The sequence below is a fragment of the Bradysia coprophila genome, unplaced genomic scaffold (assembly GCF_014529535.1).
Source record: "Bradysia coprophila strain Holo2 unplaced genomic scaffold, BU_Bcop_v1 contig_350, whole genome shotgun sequence".
Lineage (NCBI taxonomy): Eukaryota > Metazoa > Arthropoda > Insecta > Diptera > Sciaridae > Bradysia > Bradysia coprophila.
In genome coordinates, this window is record NW_023503608.1 from 10,378,057 (window position 1) to 10,401,097 (window position 23,041).

Here is a 23,041-nt window from a genome sequence, read left to right on the forward strand (position 1 = left end):
TTTTCGATGCAAATAAAACAACAAAAAACTGTAAAGAACTGGAAAGTGAAAATAATTACAAACGCAATGTGTCTGTGTAACATATTTTTGGATAATTTATTTTTCGATCTGATTTATTTTAAGGATTTACTGATGTAAATGGAAACAAATTTATGTCAAAATGTATAATGAAACATTACGAAAAATATATGTTTATTAAAAATAATCTGTTGTGTATCAATCAGATTCTGTGCTTCCACTAGAGAAAACATTTATTAATCAAATAACAACGGTGGGTGTCGGTTTTCTCTACGTTTCATTTTATTTTATTTATTTCAGTTTCACCCCCTACACATCTATGCGGGGAAGTTTGAGGAAATAAAACTAATTTGTCTAGCATCTAACTCATTTCATCAACACGTTATTCAATACCGAATAGAAAGTTAGTAAAAGAGTTTCAAATTTGTGTTACTAAAATTGCATCGTAAATTTTTGTTTCATTTGAAATGTATTTCGTACGGGCTTTCGCAGTTGCGCTATGCGCAATTTTAACCTGTTACAGACCGTAAGCATATGATCAGTATTATTATCGGGTCTATTACTTCCATCGATCAAAGTATTTTTAATCTGGTAATTTCAAATCTTGTACTTCAATTTTTACTACATGCATTTTACTACATATGTAATAAATGACCAGATTATGTCATTATTTTTCTCGTCGTTATCGATAACAGATGTGACAGGTTAAAGATGAAAACTTTTAGAAAATTTGCACATGCCGCAATTGGGCTAGGTGGGAAATAATTTCAAGTACGCACTAGGGATACTTATTTACATTGAGAAAGTCTGGTCCGAGGACTGGTCTGGCTTCAAGAAATCTACTTTTCTTTGACGATAAAATGCTCCAAAATGAAACAATTATGTTTTTGTTAATTTTGTTTTTTTATTGAATCGTCAATGCATTGAAAACGACAGCTCCGTAGCAGAACCAATCAAACGGCTAATGAAAACTTTTCCGATTGCCAAATTCTTGATCAATTTTGTTCAATTTTTTTAAACAAAAATTTACTCGTTTATGAAGAGCCTTCTATTCCGAAACAGAATTAGGAAATTATTCTTTCTATTTCCAAAACAAAATGAAGATATTCAGGAAGGCAAGTGTTGCAAAAATTATCGTGTTCGATTGGAAGCTAGTAACTGCGAACGAGGTTTCACTGCATGAAATAACGGTGCAATTGGCGCCAATGAATCTTCCATAACGTTGTCGAATAAAACTGACCTTGCAGAGACCATTTGATTGACATCCAGGAATAACCAGCGGTTGCTCGTTTATCAAGAATAAGATGTCGTTATCGCCTCCAGGGCAACTAAAATTATTATTTGACTAATTTGAACGAACATTGATTTATCAAACTTGACACCTTGTAACTTACTCGTAACGAATCGCAGCAATATTTGTAGCCATTGGTGAGATAATAGAAGATTTCCATTCTCGATTGGCCTGTTGATTATAATTTGCCGCAGTCAACGGTTCATCGTTTCCGAAAACGCGCAGTGCTACCAAAAGAAATTGGAAGTGGTCGGCATGTGACACATATAGTCGAACGCGATCATCTCCACCATCGTTGTCCATAAAGTCCAGAAGCTCTTGAATGACTCCACAATTCAAATTTTCGAAAAGAAGTTGTGGACCACCATGACCCCAGTCGATGTAGAAGTGAAGGTCCTCCAAGTATTCCAAAATCAAGAGGTCATCCAACGAAAAAGTGCCGCAAAATGGTGCTGGAACTGACATATTCCAGGCTTGCTCATAATAACAGATCTCCCAAAGAGTGCGAACTTGTCTCTCAGTCAAACGTTGATTTCCGGTAAGGCCCAGTTTATCATTAACGCGATTCAACATGTTTTGGAAATGCGGTCCATTTATAAACGCAGCTTGCTCCACAGCTGATCTAACACTAGCTTCATCGAAGAGTAAACAGTCTGCTTCATGAGGTCTCAAAAGCATATCTGGATCGGGTGTTGGTTCTATAAATATTTGTTCATAATCACCGAATAATCCATCTGAAAATGCTTTGACAGTAGCTTCGGAACGTTCGGGTGCTGTTCTTTTGAAGACAAAGTGTGTTCGATTATACGTCGTTGGCAAAAGGGTAGGAAAGGCCTGTTGAAATCGTTGAGCTATTTCTTTCATTTCGTTCGATCCGGATATAGTTAGTAAAGTTTCGTATTCAGCTGTTATGTTCGGATCGAAATTCCATGTGTCAATTAAATCGAAATCTTGCTGGCAAAGAGTTCCCTGTCCAGCACTTCTGGCCGCTTTAATATTTTCGACTTGTGGTTGAATGTTTCGAATTCTTCCAATTTCTTCATTGAAAGGAAGGCGAGAAGGGTGACGAGTGTAAAACCAAAACTTTGATGGAGTGCAAGTTGATGTTGCTGGGTTGAACGTTCCACGTACGACATCGTACGCAGTGAACACAGAATATTTGTTTAAATGAAGTCTCAATCGAAGTGGATCCGACGAAAAACAATAGTTTGGATCAGCAAGTCCGATGGAGACAGCACAAATAAGAAAAATTAAAACTTTTATCATTTTCGTTTTGAAAACTTTTTCTTCTACACTTTGCAGTTTTTAATTCACTAATAAAAGTTGAAATGTGATGCTGAAACGGTTTTATATCTACTAGAAACTAGATAAAATGCTTGATAAAAAAATGATAAAAACATCAATTACATTCCGCCTGATGATCGATTCATTTTTACAAACAAAAAATCATCGTCAACCACCAGTTGCGCTTCTTAACCTTTCACAGACGGCAAGCATAATCATGAACAAAATAATAGCAAGAATTTATTTAAAATATATTTTGGTATTTTATATGTAAATCTTTTACTTCATTTGATCTAATATATTTTTTAGCATAAAATATTTCACTTTTTTTGTCATTGTTGTAGGTACATGGAAGATGACATAGCCGTTTCTAAAAGGTTAAAACTTTTGATAAAGCTTTTAGGTTATTTATATAAAGTTTTTTCACAACCTTAAATGTACTCCTGAATTTCCACTTAGCAAAACTTAAAAAAAATGTTGGGTGGAGTTCTTTGAGCAATCACGATCTCTTGATCAAAGCTAGTTGCTGGAGTATTCTTTGGTGGAAAGTTCATTCGATCGACGATCGTTGTTGCTTCATCTTATAGACCTTTGCTTATAGAAGAAAGAGTCTATTTGCACTTTCTTCTTATTGATCGAACTTCATTTTCTTCATCGAAATTCCAGTTGGTGTAACAGTTGCAACTGTGGTGTGCAGCATAAATCATTATCGCTGCCAACGGTAATCGATTTGCTTTTCGATTTCGGTCAGACTGCAATCATTGAACTCACAGTTGTACACGTAAGAACTACTCAGCGGAAAACTATACGTCTCCTACTTCAGAGTAGGAACAGGAGCACCTCAACCTTTTCTTCTCAGTATTCCTTCGTGTGTGTTACTTGTCTATTGTAGATTGCATGGTCGTATACCATTTGTAAGTTTAACTATACAAAAGTTGTAGGTACACTCCAGATAGACATCTCAAACAAAACATTATCATTATTGAAAACTGCCGAATCCACTGTGAACATAGAGAGTTCAGCGAGTTAAGTGACTGCTTTAGGCCAATTGATTGTACAAATCTCATCATCCAGCAAAGCTGTTAACAATCGAGAAGCATGTCGGTAAACATACCAGCACTGTCAGCTCTGTTAGTTTGTTCTATTTAATCGAGAATAAATCTTCAACTATTTCAACAGGCATTTTGTCATATATAAATCACATGTTCACACGCATGTGTGCGTATTTTGACAAAACATTGAACATCTTCATGACGGAGACTCCATGTCATAGGAAAAGGATAAGATAGAATTTCTAACTCAGTTTCTGAATTATTAGATTAACCTGTCACATACGGCTATTCATCAATTATCAATAACGACGACAAAAATAATTTTTTTAAATTAAGACAAAAATAATGACAAGCTCTGAGTAAAACGGCCCTTTATATAGCAAAATATATGTTTAAAAAATTGAAGTCAAGAGATTAAAAATACTTTGATCGATGGAAGCACAGCACTGAACAAAGCACTAGAACAGAATTTTCAAGAGGGGCCTTCTCGACGCAGTAGAAAAAAATAATTAAATTAATTGGAACGCAGCAGCAATTTTCAAAAATGAAGGGCCAACTGACCGTTAGAAAAATCTGTTCTATTGCTATGATGGAAGTAATAAACAAGATAATAATACTGTTCATATCAATGCTCTCTCCAGCAACAAGAGAGAGAGTATTGGTCATATGCTTGCCGTCTGTATCAGGTTAACACCACGAAATGCTCTCTAAAAGATTAAAATGTTTGTTTCAAAGCCACAGTCACGAGAAGTTAAGATTTATTATCAAACAAAAAATCAAATCAATTTATCTTTTTCGTACAAACTGTCCCAGAATTCCATTCGTTTTTTCTCCGGCAACTCTATGTACGACAAATCGGTCGAAATATTTAAACACATGTATTTGTCGATAGACTGAACCGGCTTCCAATCAATCGGCTCGATGAGAGAATCATTAGGATTACCCAATTCGGCAAACGTTGTCCATATACCAATCATTCTGGAAATTGTCAACCATTCTGCACTATCTAGTTGAATCGATTCTACGAAGATATTTCGAAAAATATAGGACAAATCATCCGCATGGCATGATCCGCGAACTCCTTTGCCACAGACTCTAATTTTGTAGTGATTGAATGTGTCTGAATCAAAGTTGAATCGATAGACGTATGTTGGTCCACTGCGATCATCACTTATGCGTGCCAAAATTGTGCGATGTAGACCATGCCAGAACCTGGAACGAGATGATAACAGTCTTAGGGAAGTTCATGACTAATACCAAACAGATGACGCATGATGGTCACGTTATAAAGTGACATCGAACTGCAATACGTCGGATATGGACAAGTAGTGCGTACGAATATCTTTATAAGAATTGAACGTGTGACACTTTTGTGACTCATATCCGATGTGTTAAAGACGCCATTGCTTTTATTCTAAAATTCACCATTTGTCCGTTACAAGGTCAATGAATTCCAGAAGTGTATCCATCGAAGGTTCCTTGTCCCCAAAATAGAACTTCTTTATCCTCGTTCCAATCTCTTTACATGTTTCACTATTAATCGCATGTCCCATGTCAACCGGAACCAAATACTCCGGATATGAAGTGATATGATTCAAGGACTTTGGATTATCTACCGTTTGGCGATACAAATACAGGCCATCATCGGACGTTCCTCCAATTAATAATGGGATTTTTTTGCCCCAAGAGTATCTTTCCAACTCTAAAGGTGTCGCCGGAAGAGCACATTGTTCACTCACATAAGGCTCGACAACGGGTCCGAATACAAATAGATTTTGCTTCTTATCGTCTTCGGATGTCGTCAAAACCATTTGCAGTTTTGCAATATCGGCCGGATCAGCATTCTGTAGTACTTCCAAGGCCTTTTCGTCGCCACCCGTTTCGTCCCATCCTAATAAAGCAGCCAACTTTTTATATGAATTCGTATCGGCAACGATTGACCAGTTGTTCAAACCACAACCAGACATTAAGATGGCCTTGCTGAACAAGTCTTTAGCGAGGTCTGACATCATCATGTAGTGAACAGAACATCCACCTGCACTTTCACCGAATAGCTGCAAGAGATTTCCGGTCATTTACATAAGTTAACCGATTCTTTGTTTAACGCAAACCGTTATGTTATTTGGATCTCCACCGAAGCATTGGATGTTATTCTTAATCCATTTGAGAGCCATCGCCTGATCTTTTAAGCCTGCATTACCTGGTACCGCTAGTTTGGGATTTTTGATGCTGAGAAAACCTAACGTTGACAAAGAGAACGAATGAAACATTTAGAGGTGAAATATGAAACCGCAACGATAACTTATGTATAAGTCAGATCTAAAAAACTTCGTGACGGAATGGTTTTTGAAGATTAAAGAGAATTTAAAGTTTAAAGCAATTATATCAAGATATCGAGGAGACATAGACTAAAATACGGATGAGTCATGAGTCCGTATCAAATATACACATTACCGAATGCTCCTACACGGTAATTGAGCGACACAAATACGACGTCCTTCTGCATCAAATAATCGGGGCCATACATTTCGATTCCACTTGATCCCCACATGAAACCTCCCCCATACAAGTACACCATGACCGGTCTCCGTTTCTTGCATTTCATATAAACACTGCCATCTCTTTTGCGATGAACATCGTTAGTGAAAACATTTAAATGCAGACAATTTTCATCGCCCATAGTCTGCTGATAGACTTTATCGAAAGCCCAACACGGCGGTCCTTGGATAGTCCCATCGATTGGTTCACTCCAAGGTTCAATGGGTACGGGATCCTTCAATTTACGAGTTAATTTGATTAAACAAAAAACAGGATTTCGAAATTTTATTACCCGAAATCTCAATGATCCTATCGGTGGTTTGGCATACGGTATGCTTTGAAAGCTTAGGTAGTCATCCCCTAAGATTGTTGTTCTCTTGATGCCACGAACCGGACCAGAATTCGTGTCAATTACCAACGTCGAATGGCTCATTTCAATCACTTTTTACTGTCAACTAATCGATAGGTCGAATAATGAATGCAATTTTCGACAGAAAAAGCAAATAGTAAATGGATATCGGAGATGCTTGACATTCACTTTCCACTAAAGATTGTGAAGCAAAAAACCGTTTCAACTTACTCTTATCAGAACATTAACTTTTGAGGAGATAACGTTTTGATCGATAAACAAATGAAATTAATTGTTTGTTTGTGTAGAGCATGGAGTTTAGCCAGTTATATTACCGGAAAATGAGCGTATGTTGAATTGATTTTTATCACTCAGCAGATTTGCAATAAAATCAAAGTATAACTGGCTATCGAATCGACTAATGAAAATTCTGAAAATAGACAAACTAAATGGAAAGAATGGATTACTAGCAAACGAGTCGTGAAACAATCCCATTATTACAGTTCGTCAAACAGAACACGAAATTGATAAACGATTGAATCTTAAGGAAGTACAAAATATATAGAAAAGTATGTCACGAGCGTGATAGAGACGCAAGTTATTGATAAAAATGTGATAGAAATAGATGCAAATTATTAATGATCCCAAATCTGTTACTTCATTTTGTTAAATATCTCAAAATCTTTTAGTTCAATATTTTTATTATAAATTCCGCTATATGTACATCTACTAGATTAGTAGTCCGGAAACACATTTTTCCCAGAATGTCCCAGAAAGAACTGTCCTGGATTCAGAAACTAAGACTTGGATTCAGAAACTAAGACTTCTTTAAAAACCACCCTTCACTTGGGGTTACGATGAAGAATCCTTCTCCAGGAATTCTACGGCCGAAAAGAAGAGAAATTCTATAGCAGAGGTCACATTTGTACTTAAATACTAAATTGTGCTGAAATGAAGTTTTTATACTCCAAGTCGTTTAAAGCTGATTTCTACATAATTTTGGGTAAATTTGCTCTAACGGCTAGCTTTAACCGACTACAGATACACGTAATCATTGTAAGAAATGCTTCAAATAACTTAAACCACTTATTTATGAAGAATGGATGACAATTCCACTCATCCTAAAGGAACGGGCACTTTATAAATTGAAAATTTTGTCGTAGGGTGACCTTGTTGCAAACAAAATTTCGTAACAGATACTTGTTGTGAGGCTGGTATGGTAAGTTTGGTATTGTTGTAAAGCTTAGACTGCAGGCTGATCAGGCATTATTGTTTTGTTGCAAGAAGGGTCTACCTGTGTATTACAGAGGAGTTCAAGTTTCGCCGAGGAGGATGAAAATAAACTTTTTCAAAAATTGTACAATTCAGACAAATTTTGTAAAATGGAATAGAGCATGGAATCCTCTATCAATGCCATTTAAAGAGTTTCAAACTCTCTTCATCTTGGACATATCACCATTTTAAAATGTCGAAATTTCGACTTTAGCTGGGCTCAGGCTAAATGAAATACAATTCTTGTACGAGCTCCAATGTAATTAAAGTCAGGCCTGTACTTTTATAAGTACACTGGATTTGCGTGAAATATCAAATTTTACACTGGAAAGCGTCTTAGTTTTCTGACTAAAGGTAACAGAAACTATAGCTGGACTATAATGGGCCACATTTGAAATTGCGTTAACTGAATCGTCCAAGATCGATACTCAGAAAAATTTTCATGCTCGAGAAATCGAAAAAACTGCTATTGCTATGGAGGACGACACATTATAAACGACTAACGACGAAAACTGAAGTGTGAATACGGCATCTAGCTGTCGGCTCGGATACCGCAATAGTTCTCTTTAATTTGAACTTGTATTATAAAGATCAAGTCCAAGGTTATTCGAAATGTCAAAAATCATCCAAGGAGAACCCTAACCTGAAAGAATGTGCAGTGAAAATTAGCAGTCACTTTGTTCAAGTTTGAGTAGAAACAAATGTTTGAATGGTTCTCATCGAGGTTCTCATGGCTTGCTTGTAAAATATTGAGCTGAAACACTTACGCTATACAAGAAACATTAAATTAAAAGTTTTTGTAGATCCGGACAAAACATAAAATTAAACAGCATCTCAATAGATCAGTGTCACGTAACGGTTTCTTCTCTATAGTGTCAAATGAGTTGTCAATTTCACAAAACTAACCTCAATCAATGACAGCTCCATATAAATTTTTGTAACATTGTGGTTAGCTTTGTAAAAATGACAGCTCGTTTGACATCTCAAACGACATTGACAATAATCTTTTTTTCACCGAGTTGAGGGTTAGGGTTCTCTATAGACTGTTATGATCAGACCGAGAGAACCGAAGACTAGTTAATTATAACTTGCCTTGGGGTACTTGTCAAAATATTGCTTTCTCTTTCAACATGTTGCGTTGAGAGCGAGAGGACCGAAGACCAGTCTATTATAAGTTGTCTTGGGGTACTTGTCAAAATATTTCTTTCTCTTTCATCATAACAGTCTATGGATGACGGTGTAGCCTGTACCTGTCAGTGTTCTGGTTTACAGTTACTAGGATTTGATCTATACACCCTTTACAATTTAAGCAATGTTTCTTTCTCAGAATATTGAACCAAAATATGGTCCGAGGCTGTGGTCTTTAAGCATCACTGAATCTATCTATAGATTATAGATTTCATTGCGCCTAAGAAGAAATCATTAATCTAAGCAGCCGGTGGTCTGTATTAATTCACTTGTACTCAAATACCACTATTGTAATACCACTGGCTAAAATCTTTTAAAGAGATAATACTAAAAGTGGTGATCGATCTAATGAACGTTGAATTTGTGAGTCCAAGTGGATCATAAAAATATTTGTGTAGGATTGTGTATTTTCCGTGTTCCGTTCACTATTCAGAGTTATATACGTTATATGTGTTAAGGGTGACATTAATTTTTTTTGTTGCAATGTAAATTGAACATGTTCTTACAAATGTCACATTAATTTCCTGTCAATATTTGAGAGTTTCTTTCGCATTCAACTTAAAACGACTTTAAGTCTGTTCGTTCGTACTTCCATACCATCAGATGGGTAACAAGGCAAATCGCGCCCCTCGCAGAAAGAGGCTGAATAATTATAAGAACCTATTACGGAAAATTAACAACACCGCGGTGACGGAAAACAATAAAGTTTCAACGGATGAAACTGTTGGACGTACTGTTGTGGTAGATGTTGTTTCGATTCTGTAAGTCTTTTCGTTTTGCTTTTAATTCGAATTATTTTCGAGCTAAGCTATAGAAATGGATTTTCAGAAATTCCGTTTCTGACACAGAACACAAGACGTCGACGTTGACAACTGTAACTAATGTACACGATACACAGGATCCATTATTTGTGATAAAGTCGGAGGAGGAACCTCCGTTAATTTTTGATAAACAATTGGATGAATTACCCATCGGCGATAACTCTCAAGGTATCTCAAATGCATCGGCCGGATCAATCACAACGATGCTAAAAATTGAACCGATCTCAAGTGAAGCCGTGATAGGAGATCCTTCAGTGCCCACTGAATTCAAAAATATGTGCAGGCTCTGTATGGTGAAAGATGAGGGCCATTGGATCGAAATATTTTCGAAGGAACCGTTTGATGGCTGTGATGAAATTACACCCTCGAATATAACGGAAATTATCGAACAATCCACCACTGTCAGGGTAGGTTGAGAGTCAAAACTCGTAGATGACTGACTGAAAGTTTGATGTTGTAACAAACCGGATTGCTTCTTTGTCTAAACACCTTTGGCACGACAACATTTTTCAATTCTCTATTGATTTTTTAGATATCCAGTAACGATAATTTGCCGAACAAACTTTGTGAACAATGTTTTTTGAGCCTACGGTTCGTACACAAATTTCGAGAGAAGTCCATACGCTCACAAAGCTCTCTCAGTTCAATGGTAAATGACTCAAGCCAACGGTTGTGCAAGGAAAATGAACAAGATCAAGTGGTCGTCAACACTGCGAGCTCACAGCCAATGAAAAAACTGATCAAAGTCATTCGTCTGAAGCCTTTACCGAAGTCATTCCTGAACGCGAAACGGAATCCAACCACCTACCGCCCTGCTAGACAAATCGTTAATGTAGAAAAGGACGAAAAGATTACAGGTGACGTACAATGTGAGTTCTGCGGAAAGATATTTGAAGAAAGCCAATCGTTGCAGTATCACCTGAACAGACATAATGGTCGGTAAACATTCTTTTGTTCTAGCTTATTCGGGGTTTACACCAAATTCTTCAAATTGAATTTCAGATGTGAAACCATTTACTTGTACAGAGCCATTTTGTGATAAGAGCTTCTACTCGCCAATGAACCGCAAAAGTCATATTCTCAACGTCCATTGCATCGATCCGCAATTCAAATGCGACATTTGCGAAAAAGCTTACACAAAAGCGGAAAAATTGAAAATCCATCGAACCATACATTTTCCTCCGACGATACCATGTAAAATCTGTGGGAAGCTACTAAGAAGCCGGTAAGATGATGCCGTTTTTCTTTCGAGTTTTTGTTTTACACAATTTTTTTTGCTTTCCACCAGATCATCGGTGTACAAACACCAAAAGAGCCATACCGAGCGAATGTTCCATTGCGACGACTGTGGAAAGCGATTTCAAAATGCGTATACTCTGCGGGTACATCGTCGAGTCCATACGATGGAAAAACCATTTATTTGTTGTAAATGTGGCGAGGCCTTTGCTTATAACTGTTTGTTGAAGGCTCACACCGAGAGAAAACATTCGGACTAAAGGAAATGTTGTATTTGGACGCTATGTGACCTGCCACTGTTTCATTGATTGAAACCTCCTCCAATAAATTTTGTTTGAATTTTCAAGTTTATCGAATTGAAATGATTGACGTTCGCTGCTTTTAATTACGCCTCCTCTTTTTCTGTAACATTCCAAACTTAAATGAATTTATGGCCATAGCTTCGAGAGGTCCTCTTTTAAGAAATCTCTACAGTGCAGTGCAGGGAATGGTTGTAGTGCGTTGGTTAGAATTCAAGTAAAGCCACTCAATCTGTACTATCTAATTGATTTTCATCAAGCCCAGAATTCGTAGACCCGGTGCGTGTGGTATTTTGAGGTCTATCCGTCCTTTTCTTCATGTGATAGTCTAAAAAGTGACTGTACCGTTACCAGAAGGAAAAACAGTTTACTTTAAAAATTGTCTTTTATTAAAATAGAAAAAAACATTTACATGCTCGGTACAAATATGAGATGCAGGGACGTGGATCATTTCTTAAATATACTTTTGTTTGGACGGATCATTTAAATTTCCTTCTTAATATCGACGATTCTTCATTTACAAATTTGTAGATAGATGCACAAAATGAACACAGATCTGAAACCCATGGTACTACTGAGAAACGACTAAAAATTCATCGGAACATCTAAGTCGGCTTACGCAGCCAACGAGCAAATATTTTTTTACATGAGCAGAAGTAACAAACCAAGTCGAAGACGAGGAATGTGACTGCACAGGTCAAAAGAATATTTTCTCCCCCAGTTACGGCTAAAGACGTTGAAAATAGCTCTTTGCGCTTGTACGTGTGAAAAACTCTTTTTTCAATTGTGCATGCGAATACTTATTACTATTAGAAGTTACCATAATTCTACTCTACTAGATACCTGCAACGCACAAAATCGTACGCTGCGTGGAATGTTAATAAATTGCAAATTTAAGGCCAAAGTGAGATTACTATCGTTACACTGAACGTTATGTGTAAACTTAAAATTTAACATTTTTATGGCTCCTAGCACTTATGCATAACTAACCCTCTGATCGTATGCCTTTTCATCTTCCCACTCCTTTATATCCGGTAACGCATGATGTCTTACACCACAAATTACCGGACCGAATCGCAACAAAATTATAATGACACCCACAATAAACATAGCCAGCAGTGCAACTGCGGGGTACATTACCAGAAACACCATTTTCAATATAGGGATGGACTACGAATGCTAATTAAATGTCACTCTCGCGTTTCTGCAATTCAACGTATTCTTCGGCTTGTGGATGATGTTGGTGATGCTGCTGCTGTTGTTGATGATGATGGAGTTGATGGGCTAATCGGCCGAATCCCCTGGGTTCGTCAGGTCGTGGTGGCGAAACGACGTATTCGGTTTGTTCCAACTGAATTGATCAAAAGTAAAATTTTCAAATTCGCAGAAGAAAATTTAATTTTTAAAATCTTACCGGAGCTTGTTGGAAGTATGAAACGTCCTGTAGTTCAGTAAAATCTAGTGGTGGTTGTTTGTGTGGTGTTGCCGACCAAATTGAAACCAGCCAACGATTTCCTGTATGTCTGTCTTGCCAGTAATACTTATGACGAGAGCAGCAGCCGAGAATAATGTTGATTGCTAGATGAAAATAGTGGAAAGTCATGTGCATTAGAACATAGCACGTTTTGATCTCAAATTATTTACAGAAATAAAAAATTTGGCTCGAAACTTTGGGAACTTAATTATTCGATATTCATTTATGACATCAGTGGGTCATACTCGATCTATTGGAACAAAAGAAATACCGATCGCGACTTGTCCCCTAAAGTAAAACTTTGCCAAACTTTGTCTAGCGTAATGCCGAAAATATCGAGTTAATTGCGGGAATAAACACACTAACTATTAACCAGATGGTTACCATCTGTTATCGATAATGACTTCAGGAATAAAAGGCAAAAGCTCTGACTAATGCGGTCTTATACAGCTCAAAGCATGTTCAAAAAAATTTAGTAAAAAATCTGAAATCAGTCAATTGAAAATAGTTACATCAATTGAACTAATAGACCCGTTCTTTCTAAAAGTTTAGCTATTTAGCATTTTTCAACAACGCGTGTGTACTATGTACAGATCTCACTGCTTATTTAGTACTGCTGTACAACAGATGCTGGGTGATATAAAAAGTTCATACCCGTGGTACGTTGCGACTGCTCTTTTTACTTTACTTTAACGTATTAAAACACTACTCACCAACGAGGAATGTAAACAGAACGGTGCAAATTGCAATGGTAATGTAAAATGCTGAGTAATCTCCGAATAGCGGCTTTGAATTGAATGGATTGTTCAAGTATGCTGAACGTTCTTCAATAGTAGTCATCGTAGATTGTAGTCATTTGGCTGAAAAAGAATTCATTTAGTCACATCCCGACGAGCAATGTAATACTGCAATTTTAATAGCTCTCGAAAAAAACGATCTTTTGAAGGAAGCTTGTGGTCACGCCCTAGTCACACGTAAAATTACAATATTTCGATTATTCTGTGTCAATATTGAGAATGTTCCTAATCGCACACAATTTTGTCCTCTAACGACCGGTGTAGACAAATTTTATACGTACAACTTAACCATCTATTTTGTTGATGTTAAAGTATGTCAACAATTGGCTCTGCAATTACTTTCGTTGATGTTTTAGAATTAGTTATTATGTTTATAATTGCATTCGTTCGGATTAACTTAACACACCCGTGCATGCGTATGACAATACATCTTTTTTATGTATTAATTACTCTTCGTTAACCATTTCATCATTGTGTTTGTGTTGAAACAGCACTCTTTGTAAGAATGAATGTTAAGGAATCTGTCTACGTCTAGGAAGGTTCAAAAGTTGGGAAAGTCGAAATTTAAAGGCAAGATATTCTAAACTGTTCCACTAAAACTGTCTTCATTTTGAATTAAATTTAGATCTGGAAATATGGCAAACGTGCTTCGTGTTGGTACACAGAATTATTATTTTGGGTGTGGTACGATCAAAACATCACAACAACTTAATAAAACAAATTAAATTGCGGTTTATATAGTCTCAGCAACGAGAAATATTAAGTTTCTCGTGGATGTAGTCATTCTATGTAATGCTAGGGACCGTTATTCAAGTCTTATCCAAATACTTACAAATAATTAAATAATTCCACTTGTTAATTTCGACCACAAAAACTAAAACAAACTTCCAAACTGAACGAAACGCGCCTTTAACCGTCAGTTAGTAGAAATCTTGCTGAATGAATTTGATGTCGTCATCAAATTTAACTGAATGGAATATATAATGCGACTATACCACCTTGCAACGACACGGTACATGTCTCGCTTTTACAAAAGTGTTATATATGCGAGTATGTTGTGAGTTAGTTTCCCTGGTTGTCTTGAATGTATGCTGAAGAGAGATGGACTGATATTACCGAGAAAGAAACAGCTTTCGGATCGTGTAATTCATTAAATTCATTAAAGAACTAAACAGTGAAATAGAAATATGGATGGTGGATACGGCGAACAAGTAGATATAATATAATTCTACTGCAGGTGATTTATTTTCTGTGGCATTCTGTCGTATATATTTGTTCGACGTATATACATGGCTCAACGTTTATACTTTTCTGAAAAAAAAAATTTAACTCAAATAATGCATTCGTCGTTAAATGAAGCAATTAGTAAAATTAAGTTGAGACCATTGTTAAACTCAAACTGAAAAAGTAATTTACGAATTTAGCATGTGTGGCTTGACTCGGTGTGTTTGCAGAAAATATATGTATGTGGGAAATGGAATTCCAATAAATTGGGTTCAATTTATACAACGGAAATAAATTAGAGAAAAAAAGTTCAATTAGTGTTTGCGATCAATTATGAATAATTGACAGCCTATTTTTTCCGCATATTTGCTTGAAACAATTTTCATATATTTACAAATGCGTAACTACGCTGTTAAATCACTACCAACACAATATTTAAGCTTAATTTTCGCAATAATCGTAAAATAATTGCAAAAAAAGAATCCTAAATACACGGAATTCGAACATTGAACCTTAGACGATCTCTTAGCAACAATCGAGGTTACACCTATATGGGAAAGCAATCAACTATTGCTAGCATTTTCTTATACTTCTTGCCTCAAGTTCTTTTGTTTAAAGTAAACATGTGCATGCCTAGTATACAGTGAACGACATCTCAAATGTCTCACTGTCAAATTTTTCTGAGAATTTTATTGTGTCATTGCAAATTCACAATGACATTCTCTGAAAAAAATGACAGTGAGACATTTGAGATGTCGTTCACTGTATTACAGTAGAATGTAAATGTATAGCAAAATACATGAAGCAAAAGATTTTGTATCAAACACTACAAACACACTTTAAGAAATGCTGAAAAGCATACATTTGGTCGTTTTTTAAATACTGGATTTTTTTTTAACTTTTGATATCTTTCCACCAGAATCCTTTCAAAAATGTACGACCGCAATTCCGACCACAAATGTGGTGGTAGCTTTTAACAGAAAATACATTTGGTTGTAGCAGTTTGACCGGCTCTGAGAAACGTGATCAGTTTATGAAAATTTCGTTAAACTGTTCACTTTTCTCAGAGCTGGTCAAACAACTACTATACAGCCAAATGTAAATTATGTTGAAAGCTAACACATTCGTGGTCGGAATTGCGGTCGTACATTTTTGAAAAAGGATTCGGATGGAAAGATACATAGCATCTGCAACCAAGCAGTAGAACAGAATTTTCAAGAGGGGCCTGCATATGCAACCCTACTATGTTGTCATATTATAAAAGATGAGAGTTGCCGGTGTACTATTATATATTTTGGACACACATGCTCTAGTTGTTGACAGTATTTTGGTTTCGATAATAAAATGTTTATTGACAAATTTTAATTAAATAATAATATTTGACAATTATATGTGCGAATTTCTATAAATCTGTTTGAAATGACCTACTTGTTTACATTTTGAACTAAAAATTTTAAATTTGTGTCACTTTAGAGGCTATCATTAAATTTATACTGGTGGCGGTTTAAAAAAAATGTTTATTTCCTGACAGATCATATTAGAGAGGCTAAACATCCGTTAAAAAGGGTTCTAGTGCTATGAAGGATATAATCAAAAATGAAATATGAGGCACACAAATGTAGGCTACAATTTTAACAAAGTACCAGTGCCTCTTAAGAGGCACCGTTACTTTACCGAAAAGCATACATTAAGGCGATTTTTAAATACTGGATTTTAGTTTACTTTTGATGATATCTTTCCATCAGAATCCTTTTTCAAAAATGTACGACCGTAATTCCGACCACGAATGTGTTAGCTTTCAACAGCTCTGAGCAGTGAGCAGTTTAACGAAATTTTCATTTCATCATTTCTCAGAACTCAAATTGCTACAACCAAATGTATTTTCTGTTGAAAGCTACCACATTCGTGGTCGAAATTGCGGTCGTACATTTTTCAAAGAGGATTCTGATGGAAAGATATCATCAAAAGTAAACTAAAATACAGTATTTAAAAATCGCAAAGCAGAGGCATCAAAGTAAACTAAAATCCACTGTTCAAAAAATGTATGCTTTTTAGCAAAGCATCGATGCCTCTTAATCATGGAATATTTGTGTACAATTTCTATAGAGACGAACAAATTGAGTTATTTCACTATCGTTTTGATTAATGAATCGAAAAGCCATTCACACTCTGCGTTCTAAATGTTTGTCGTCAGTGTGCAAGTGCATACAACAACTACTTCTGAATGTGAAAAATGAAATGTTGCTTTTCGTTACACTTTCGTTCCACGAATGTAAATAAAATGTAATTACAGAGTTGAGTAATTAGTTAATTTATTGACTCACTTCTTTGTTACTGGAGTAATCTGAACACCCGTAAAAAAAAATAAAGAACATTTTTTGTGGATCTGCATTTACATTCATTTTTTTGTTTTATTTAACATTGCATTACAACCTCATTGCTTTTTTTCTCTGTCATAAAAATGTATATCGTAAAAAACGTCCGTACAATTTAAATATTTGCGAAAATATTAATTACGACATTGTTGGCATGAAGATGAGCTGTTCACATTCATGACTAGGATGGGAATGGGAATTTTGCTCTATATACGTGTAGTCACATTCCTTGCCTTCGGTTCGCATTAAAACTACACTGCATTTAAAAAACGATGTTCCTGTTTCCGAAGTAAATATTAAATAATCAAGGAAGAAACATATTAGGGGGATATATGGCCGTACGGAAAGGTTGGCAATTTTGTTGCTCCAATTTCTGATACCAAAGCACCTAGCAGGGTAATAGAGGTTTTACCACGTCAAAATTTGACTATAGTACTACTCTATTTTTTTCTATTATCCTTGTAGGTGCTTTGCTGATACATCACCAGGTAGCCTTGAATTATTCTAAAATGACACAAAATTCCACAAAAGGTTTTTTTTTGTCAAGTTGAAGTCACCTCATTATCGATCAACTCAGAGCCTCAGAGATGTCTGAGCTCATTCTTTCAGTCAGAACCTAAATTTTTTCTTAAACGGTTAGCTCCACCGAGCATTTTAGCATCAAATTTAATGCTAATCCGATTTGTATGTTACGTTACACGGTACAGTAATGCCCTCCCAATCACTGGGTATGACGGTGCTCGAGTATTAATATTACGCAGTAAAAACTCCGAAAAACGTTTATTTTGGACTGAGTTTCTTAGGACCATTATCACTCTGAAACGTTAAAAAGACCAGCACTGAAAATGGATTCACGGGTGTTTGCTATTGAAACTATTCATTTTTTTGTATAGTTATGCAAATGATCTACTTAAATGAAAATCTCATTTCTAATTGCAATAATGCTTATCAAATCAGGTTGGGTTATCAACAGAGGCCTTGAATTACAATAAATTTTTCAACTCATTCAAACCGATGAAAATCACAACTCTAGTCCCGAACAAACCATAGCCAAACAAACTCACAATGAGAAGCGTAATTTTAATTTTTACTTGTGTTGCTATAATAGCATCAGTAGCCGCTGAAGCAATGTTACCCTGTGTAGCTTGTTCTCGAGAAGTGGATCCTGTGTGTGCAACGCCGACCGCTGACAATGCAAACGGTGGACCACCGAGAACGTTTGACAGCCCTTGCTTAGTACAGGCCGCCGATTGTGGTTATTCAAAGCATCGTAAGTTCACAGAACGTTAACAAATGGAAATATATTTTCTGATTGCATTGTCTCTTTTAGAATATACTATTACACACAAAGGGAAATGTGATTAGGCGATAATGAAAGTTAGTGATGCATGGTGTAATCGTGTTTTTTAACTGTAATTATGTTAATTATGTAATGAAAATAAATTTGAAATATGCAGAAACTCCGAAGCTTGCAAAAAGTGTAATTGGTAATAGTTAAAGTTGGTTCCCGTCGATGTTTTAATAATTTTTAGTAAATGTCCCCCCATACCAACATTTTCCAAGACAATACATTTTTGTATTAGCTTAAATTCTAATTGTATTTGGTCTAATTAACTTAAATTGCCACATTCAGAACCCAGGACTGTAATAGTGTTAATGAAAAACTAAATAAAAAAACTTTTTAAATTTTATTTTGATTCTGCACAAGTATAATGGTAATAATCTCCGACAATGTAGCGACAGTTCTAAAATATTGTCCTCAAAGTTTATGCGAATTTCCGAGAGCTTTCTTAATTGTTTAAACAGGAGAAATTTCGTTTCGGAATCACTTTGCTGTTTAATTAGTTTTACCGAGTTTTAAGCGAATAATTTCGTCAGTAGATTTAAAAATGAATAATGAGTTTTGAAAACGTTTTCGTTTGTGTAGGTACAAGTAGGTCGATGTATTTTTCTAGCACAAAATAATCTCTGCATAAATCTGTTAAACATTTCAAATGGCAGTTGAGGAAATTTCTCTCCATTAGGGTGTTTAAACCATTAAATGTATTGATGCTTGAATAGGTGCGTTCCACATATTCTAATTTATCCATCAAATATATTAACATTGCCATATAAAACGTTTCGTTCACAAGTCTAAGTGATTCCAATTTTACATAAATCCGTTGATGCCGGAGCATTGTATCGACATTTACGTCTGAACGCTCATGAATTATTATTTTGTACACTCCATCTTCCCAAATCTATTATAGGTTCGGGTAATGTAGACAGACATCTTCTTTCCTATATATTTATATATTGTATTTAGATCACTCGTATGAATGTACACAGAAGGAAAAAAAAAACAACAGATCGATAAATGTATACTATACAACCGAAAAACCTTCTGTTTGGATGGAAAATGTTTGAGTAAAGCCGTGTACGTACATACATCCAAACAAGGGTCGTAAATTTCGGAATTTGTTTCATTGAATTTTCATTGAATTAAACCAGACGGGCAATTGCTTCGCATTTTTTTTTTCGCTAGTTTTTGTAATCGAATTGAGTTATTTCAATTCCACTTCATGCTCTTTCAAATAGTAAATAAAAAAAGATAAAATTTGTTAAACACACAACATAGCCAAAGCATCAACATTTCGAAAATCTTTGAACATTTACATTCTGCATAATGTGTTGAACGTTGATGTATTTTATCAATTTAACATGAACAAGTACGACGTGGGGTTTTGTGTATGAGACTAGGAGCAATGTTATATATATTCACTTAACAACAAAAAAAAGCTGTTTGTGTTGTGTATATTGTTAGCCTTATATTAACATACTTTCACCCAGAACAGAACATAATCTTCTTCGAAGTTTCATATTTATGCTGTTGTCGTTCACTCTTGGATTCTAGGTATTCGTCGTGTTTTATTTACTCTTAAAACATTTACGTATACGTACATATAAATATATGTAGAGGAAAAGGTCAGAGACCCTGAATACGACGATGAATAATGAGTTTTTATGACTTACATTTTTTGTTTTGTTGGGGGTCAAAGATTGCAGACTCGCTTTTCCACATTATTCGTGTAGAACCTGTTTCTGCGTCGTTATAATGTCGAAGCTGTAGGTCCTCAAGAAATATTTTTCGTGTGTTCAACTAGATTTATTTGGTAAGCTTTCATTAGATGTTTATCGAATAAATTCAGAACCGCAGTATATACACAGCATCTTAACAGCAGAAAATATCCCATTTTGATCAATCATTCGTGCGTAGATATTACTTAACAATATTATCTTTAAACTGTAATAAACGGCAAGCCTGATGCCTAGCGTATATTCATTAAATCCGGTACTTAATTACATGGTATTTGATAAATCTTTTACTTCGTTTGTTTAACCATACTTTTTGTTATAAAAAGGAACACTAGCCAGAGCTCGTTGGTTGTTGTTGTTGATAACAGATGAGAAGCATGTGAATATAGCGTTTGTTTATTTGTTTATCTTTCTAAGTCTCCACCATGGTACATGGAAAGACATAAATTACTCGATAATACACCAAATGCACAAACAGACGGAATACAAAACGTCCAGCTTTCGACCAATAATGCCTATATCAGTGAAAAATATGCGTTCACTGTCTTCGTAATCTTCGCTGATTATATATTCTTGCCATGTCAGGTTCATATAATAAACTGACCATAAGTTTCTTCCATATTAGTGTAAGTGGGTAGTTTAGTTACCCTAGCACCTAAGCACCTGGTAAGCCTGTTGTGCGTAAACATATTCTTCTATATTAGTATTGCTGGACTTGAGATGATTCGATAAATCTGAATATAAAGGAAAGGAAACGACCAACACATTGAGATTAGTCATAAATAAATAGCCTCAATACAAACAACACACACTCTACGGATAATAGCGGCAGAGTCGAAATTTTGCTTGATTTTTGCAAGTGGTTCCAGGTGGTTCCTGTGGTCCAATCGAAAAGTGATTTATGGAAGGTGCCTCTTATTTTTGATAATGAACAAGTCGTCCATACATCATTTTGTCCAAAAACTTCGAATTTAGCCGATATAATTTTGGGTCATTTTGACTCTGCCGCTATTATCCGTAGAGTGTGTGTTGTTTGTATTGAGGCTATTTAGTCATAAACATTTCCTCTCTACAGATTTGAAGAATGACATGTCCAAGATCTGTCTCTTATTTTCTCACAGAATAAACAGCTTGAATTGGATAATGAACACGATTTTTGTGTTAATTATTTCTTATATCGAAGATCTAATTGATTCATCAAAATTTTAAATTAAATTCAAAAACTTTGAGGTTGTTCATGTCCCTAGCAAATATACAATTTTAGGAAGGCTCGGAACAGGTCAGGTTTCCCTGAACCTGACCTGTCGAGTGAAAAAAAAGTTCTCATAATCCCTAAATCGATCGAATTCAGACTTCTAACTGTCTCAGTGAGGAAAATTTTGTATGAAGCTGAGGAGTGAGAAATCTGAATTCGTTCGATTTAGGCTTTTGAGAAGTATCATTTACAATTTTTTTTTACTGGGGCTAGATTTACCTGACACTCGTTATGTCCTGAACCTGATTCTAAAAATTTTGACCTGGCCTGAAACATGAATTTAGTGATCAGGTCAGACCTGACCTGAATCCTGGCAGGTATAAATTTGTATCAAATGTATCAAACAATCTATAAGATTGTGGAAATTGTTTCGTCACTACCGCAAAAATCAGCGATGGCACTGCCTTTAAATCGGTCTTTGGAGATACGAAATTTAAAAATCAATAGCATTTGTTAGGAAAATTTTCGATCACATTGTCCATGAAAATATTGTTCGATAAAGTGACCGACTTGCCGACAGCGTCAATCATTGATAGTCCTGTGAAATAGTGCTCAGATCCACAATCTATTTGTATATAAGTTTCTACAAAAATAAAAATCTGACCTGACCTGAAGTATCAGGTAAAGGCACTTTTCCGAGCCTTACAATTTAGGAATGATCGGTTGATCATCTGTATAGAGTATTAACTGACCAAAAAGACGAAAACATGAGCTAAGATTTATTTGGGGAGATTTATGATAAAACAAATGTGACAAACGTGATGGATTGAAACAAACACTGGTAGTTACATTAGATATGTGAAGTAACCTCAGAAGTAACAAATTTAATAAGATAACGTAAGATAACGTTCCAAAACTTTAAGAAATTACTTTTTTATCAAGACAGTAACAACTATTCTTTGTATGCTACTTAGACTTATTGTCAAAGAAAACAGTTCAGAAATTGAAAATACGAAACGATCAAAACCATTTTCATTGTTTTATGGTATACCTGAACATAGAGAAGGAATCGGTTTATTGTTGCCACGTGAACCAATAATACGAAAATTTTAACATCTTAACAACTTCTATTCAAGCCAATTTGTCATAAATTGTCCATAGACACAAAATTGAAATATGTTCAAAGCAATATATACAACCATATATGAACCTAATGGGACACATTTCGTATACATAATACATGTATACATCAGGTTACCGTGCATATATAGCTGGAAACTAGCATAGTTAAATCGACTCCAACAAATTCGATGTAAATGCTGAGTGAAACGCTTTACGATCTTTCAATTCTTGATGGAAAGATTTCCGGATTTATATATATCTATGCACCGAGTTATACGATGCATATGCTTCGCTTATACCACCAGTATGCAAGACTACACACACTGCATGTTACTTCACATATCGATGCACTCTACAAATCGTCCATTGCGCATTTGTTAGTTAAAATAACAGCCCAACTGTGTGTACCATTACACGAATATCTGGCAAAA

The 23,041-nt window shown here is 35.5% G+C and overlaps 5 protein-coding genes and 1 long non-coding RNA gene across 7 annotated transcripts; 2 read left to right on the forward strand and 4 right to left on the reverse strand.

Annotated features, from left to right (window-relative positions):
* Positions 1–1,068: 1,068 nt before the first annotated feature.
* On the reverse strand, positions 1,069–2,612 carry LOC119080921 (multiple inositol polyphosphate phosphatase 1-like). The gene is made up of 2 exons (XM_037189540.1): positions 1,413–2,612; positions 1,069–1,346 (listed from the first exon to the last, which is right to left on the reverse strand). The coding sequence occupies exons 1-2, from the start codon at positions 2,573–2,575 to the stop codon at positions 1,100–1,102; spliced, it is 1,410 nt and encodes a 469-aa protein (XP_037045435.1). The 5' UTR covers positions 2,576–2,612; the 3' UTR covers positions 1,069–1,099.
* Positions 2,613–4,373: 1,761 nt separating this feature from the next.
* On the reverse strand, positions 4,374–6,968 carry LOC119080922 (esterase B1-like). Its single transcript, XM_037189541.1, has 5 exons — positions 6,476–6,968; positions 6,100–6,418; positions 5,757–5,884; positions 5,071–5,699; positions 4,374–4,857 (listed from the first exon to the last, which is right to left on the reverse strand). The coding sequence occupies exons 1-5, from the start codon at positions 6,614–6,616 to the stop codon at positions 4,422–4,424; spliced, it is 1,653 nt and encodes a 550-aa protein (XP_037045436.1). The 5' UTR covers positions 6,617–6,968; the 3' UTR covers positions 4,374–4,421.
* Positions 6,969–9,430: 2,462 nt separating this feature from the next.
* On the forward strand, positions 9,431–11,390 carry LOC119080923 (zinc finger protein 558-like). 2 transcript variants are annotated; one of them, XM_037189543.1, is made up of 5 exons: positions 9,431–9,753; positions 9,821–10,220; positions 10,346–10,682; positions 10,816–11,038; positions 11,102–11,390. In XM_037189543.1, the coding sequence occupies exons 1-5, from the start codon at positions 9,596–9,598 to the stop codon at positions 11,307–11,309; spliced, it is 1,326 nt and encodes a 441-aa protein (XP_037045438.1). In that variant the 5' UTR covers positions 9,431–9,595; the 3' UTR covers positions 11,310–11,390. The 2 variants fall into 2 exon arrangements, with proteins under 2 accessions (XP_037045438.1, XP_037045437.1); XM_037189542.1 differs by having other exon boundaries at positions 9,447–9,753; positions 10,346–10,748.
* A 765-nt stretch (positions 11,391–12,155) lies between these two features.
* LOC119080925 lies at positions 12,156–12,535 on the reverse strand. The gene has a single exon (XM_037189545.1). It carries the CDS (start codon positions 12,498–12,500, stop codon positions 12,324–12,326), a length of 177 nt encoding a protein of 58 aa, XP_037045440.1. The 5' UTR covers positions 12,501–12,535; the 3' UTR covers positions 12,156–12,323.
* LOC119080924 lies at positions 12,156–14,606 on the reverse strand. Its single transcript, XM_037189544.1, has 4 exons — positions 14,452–14,606; positions 13,536–13,682; positions 12,763–12,926; positions 12,156–12,699 (listed from the first exon to the last, which is right to left on the reverse strand). Exons 2-4 carry the CDS (start codon positions 13,660–13,662, stop codon positions 12,532–12,534), a joined length of 459 nt encoding a protein of 152 aa, XP_037045439.1. The 5' UTR covers positions 13,663–13,682; positions 14,452–14,606; the 3' UTR covers positions 12,156–12,531.
* Positions 14,607–18,223: 3,617 nt separating this feature from the next.
* Positions 18,224–18,678, forward strand: LOC119080926. Its single transcript, XR_005088402.1, has 2 exons — positions 18,224–18,488; positions 18,549–18,678. It is a non-coding gene; the product is annotated as an uncharacterized LOC119080926 (long non-coding RNA).
* Positions 18,679–23,041: the final 4,363 nt, after the last annotated feature.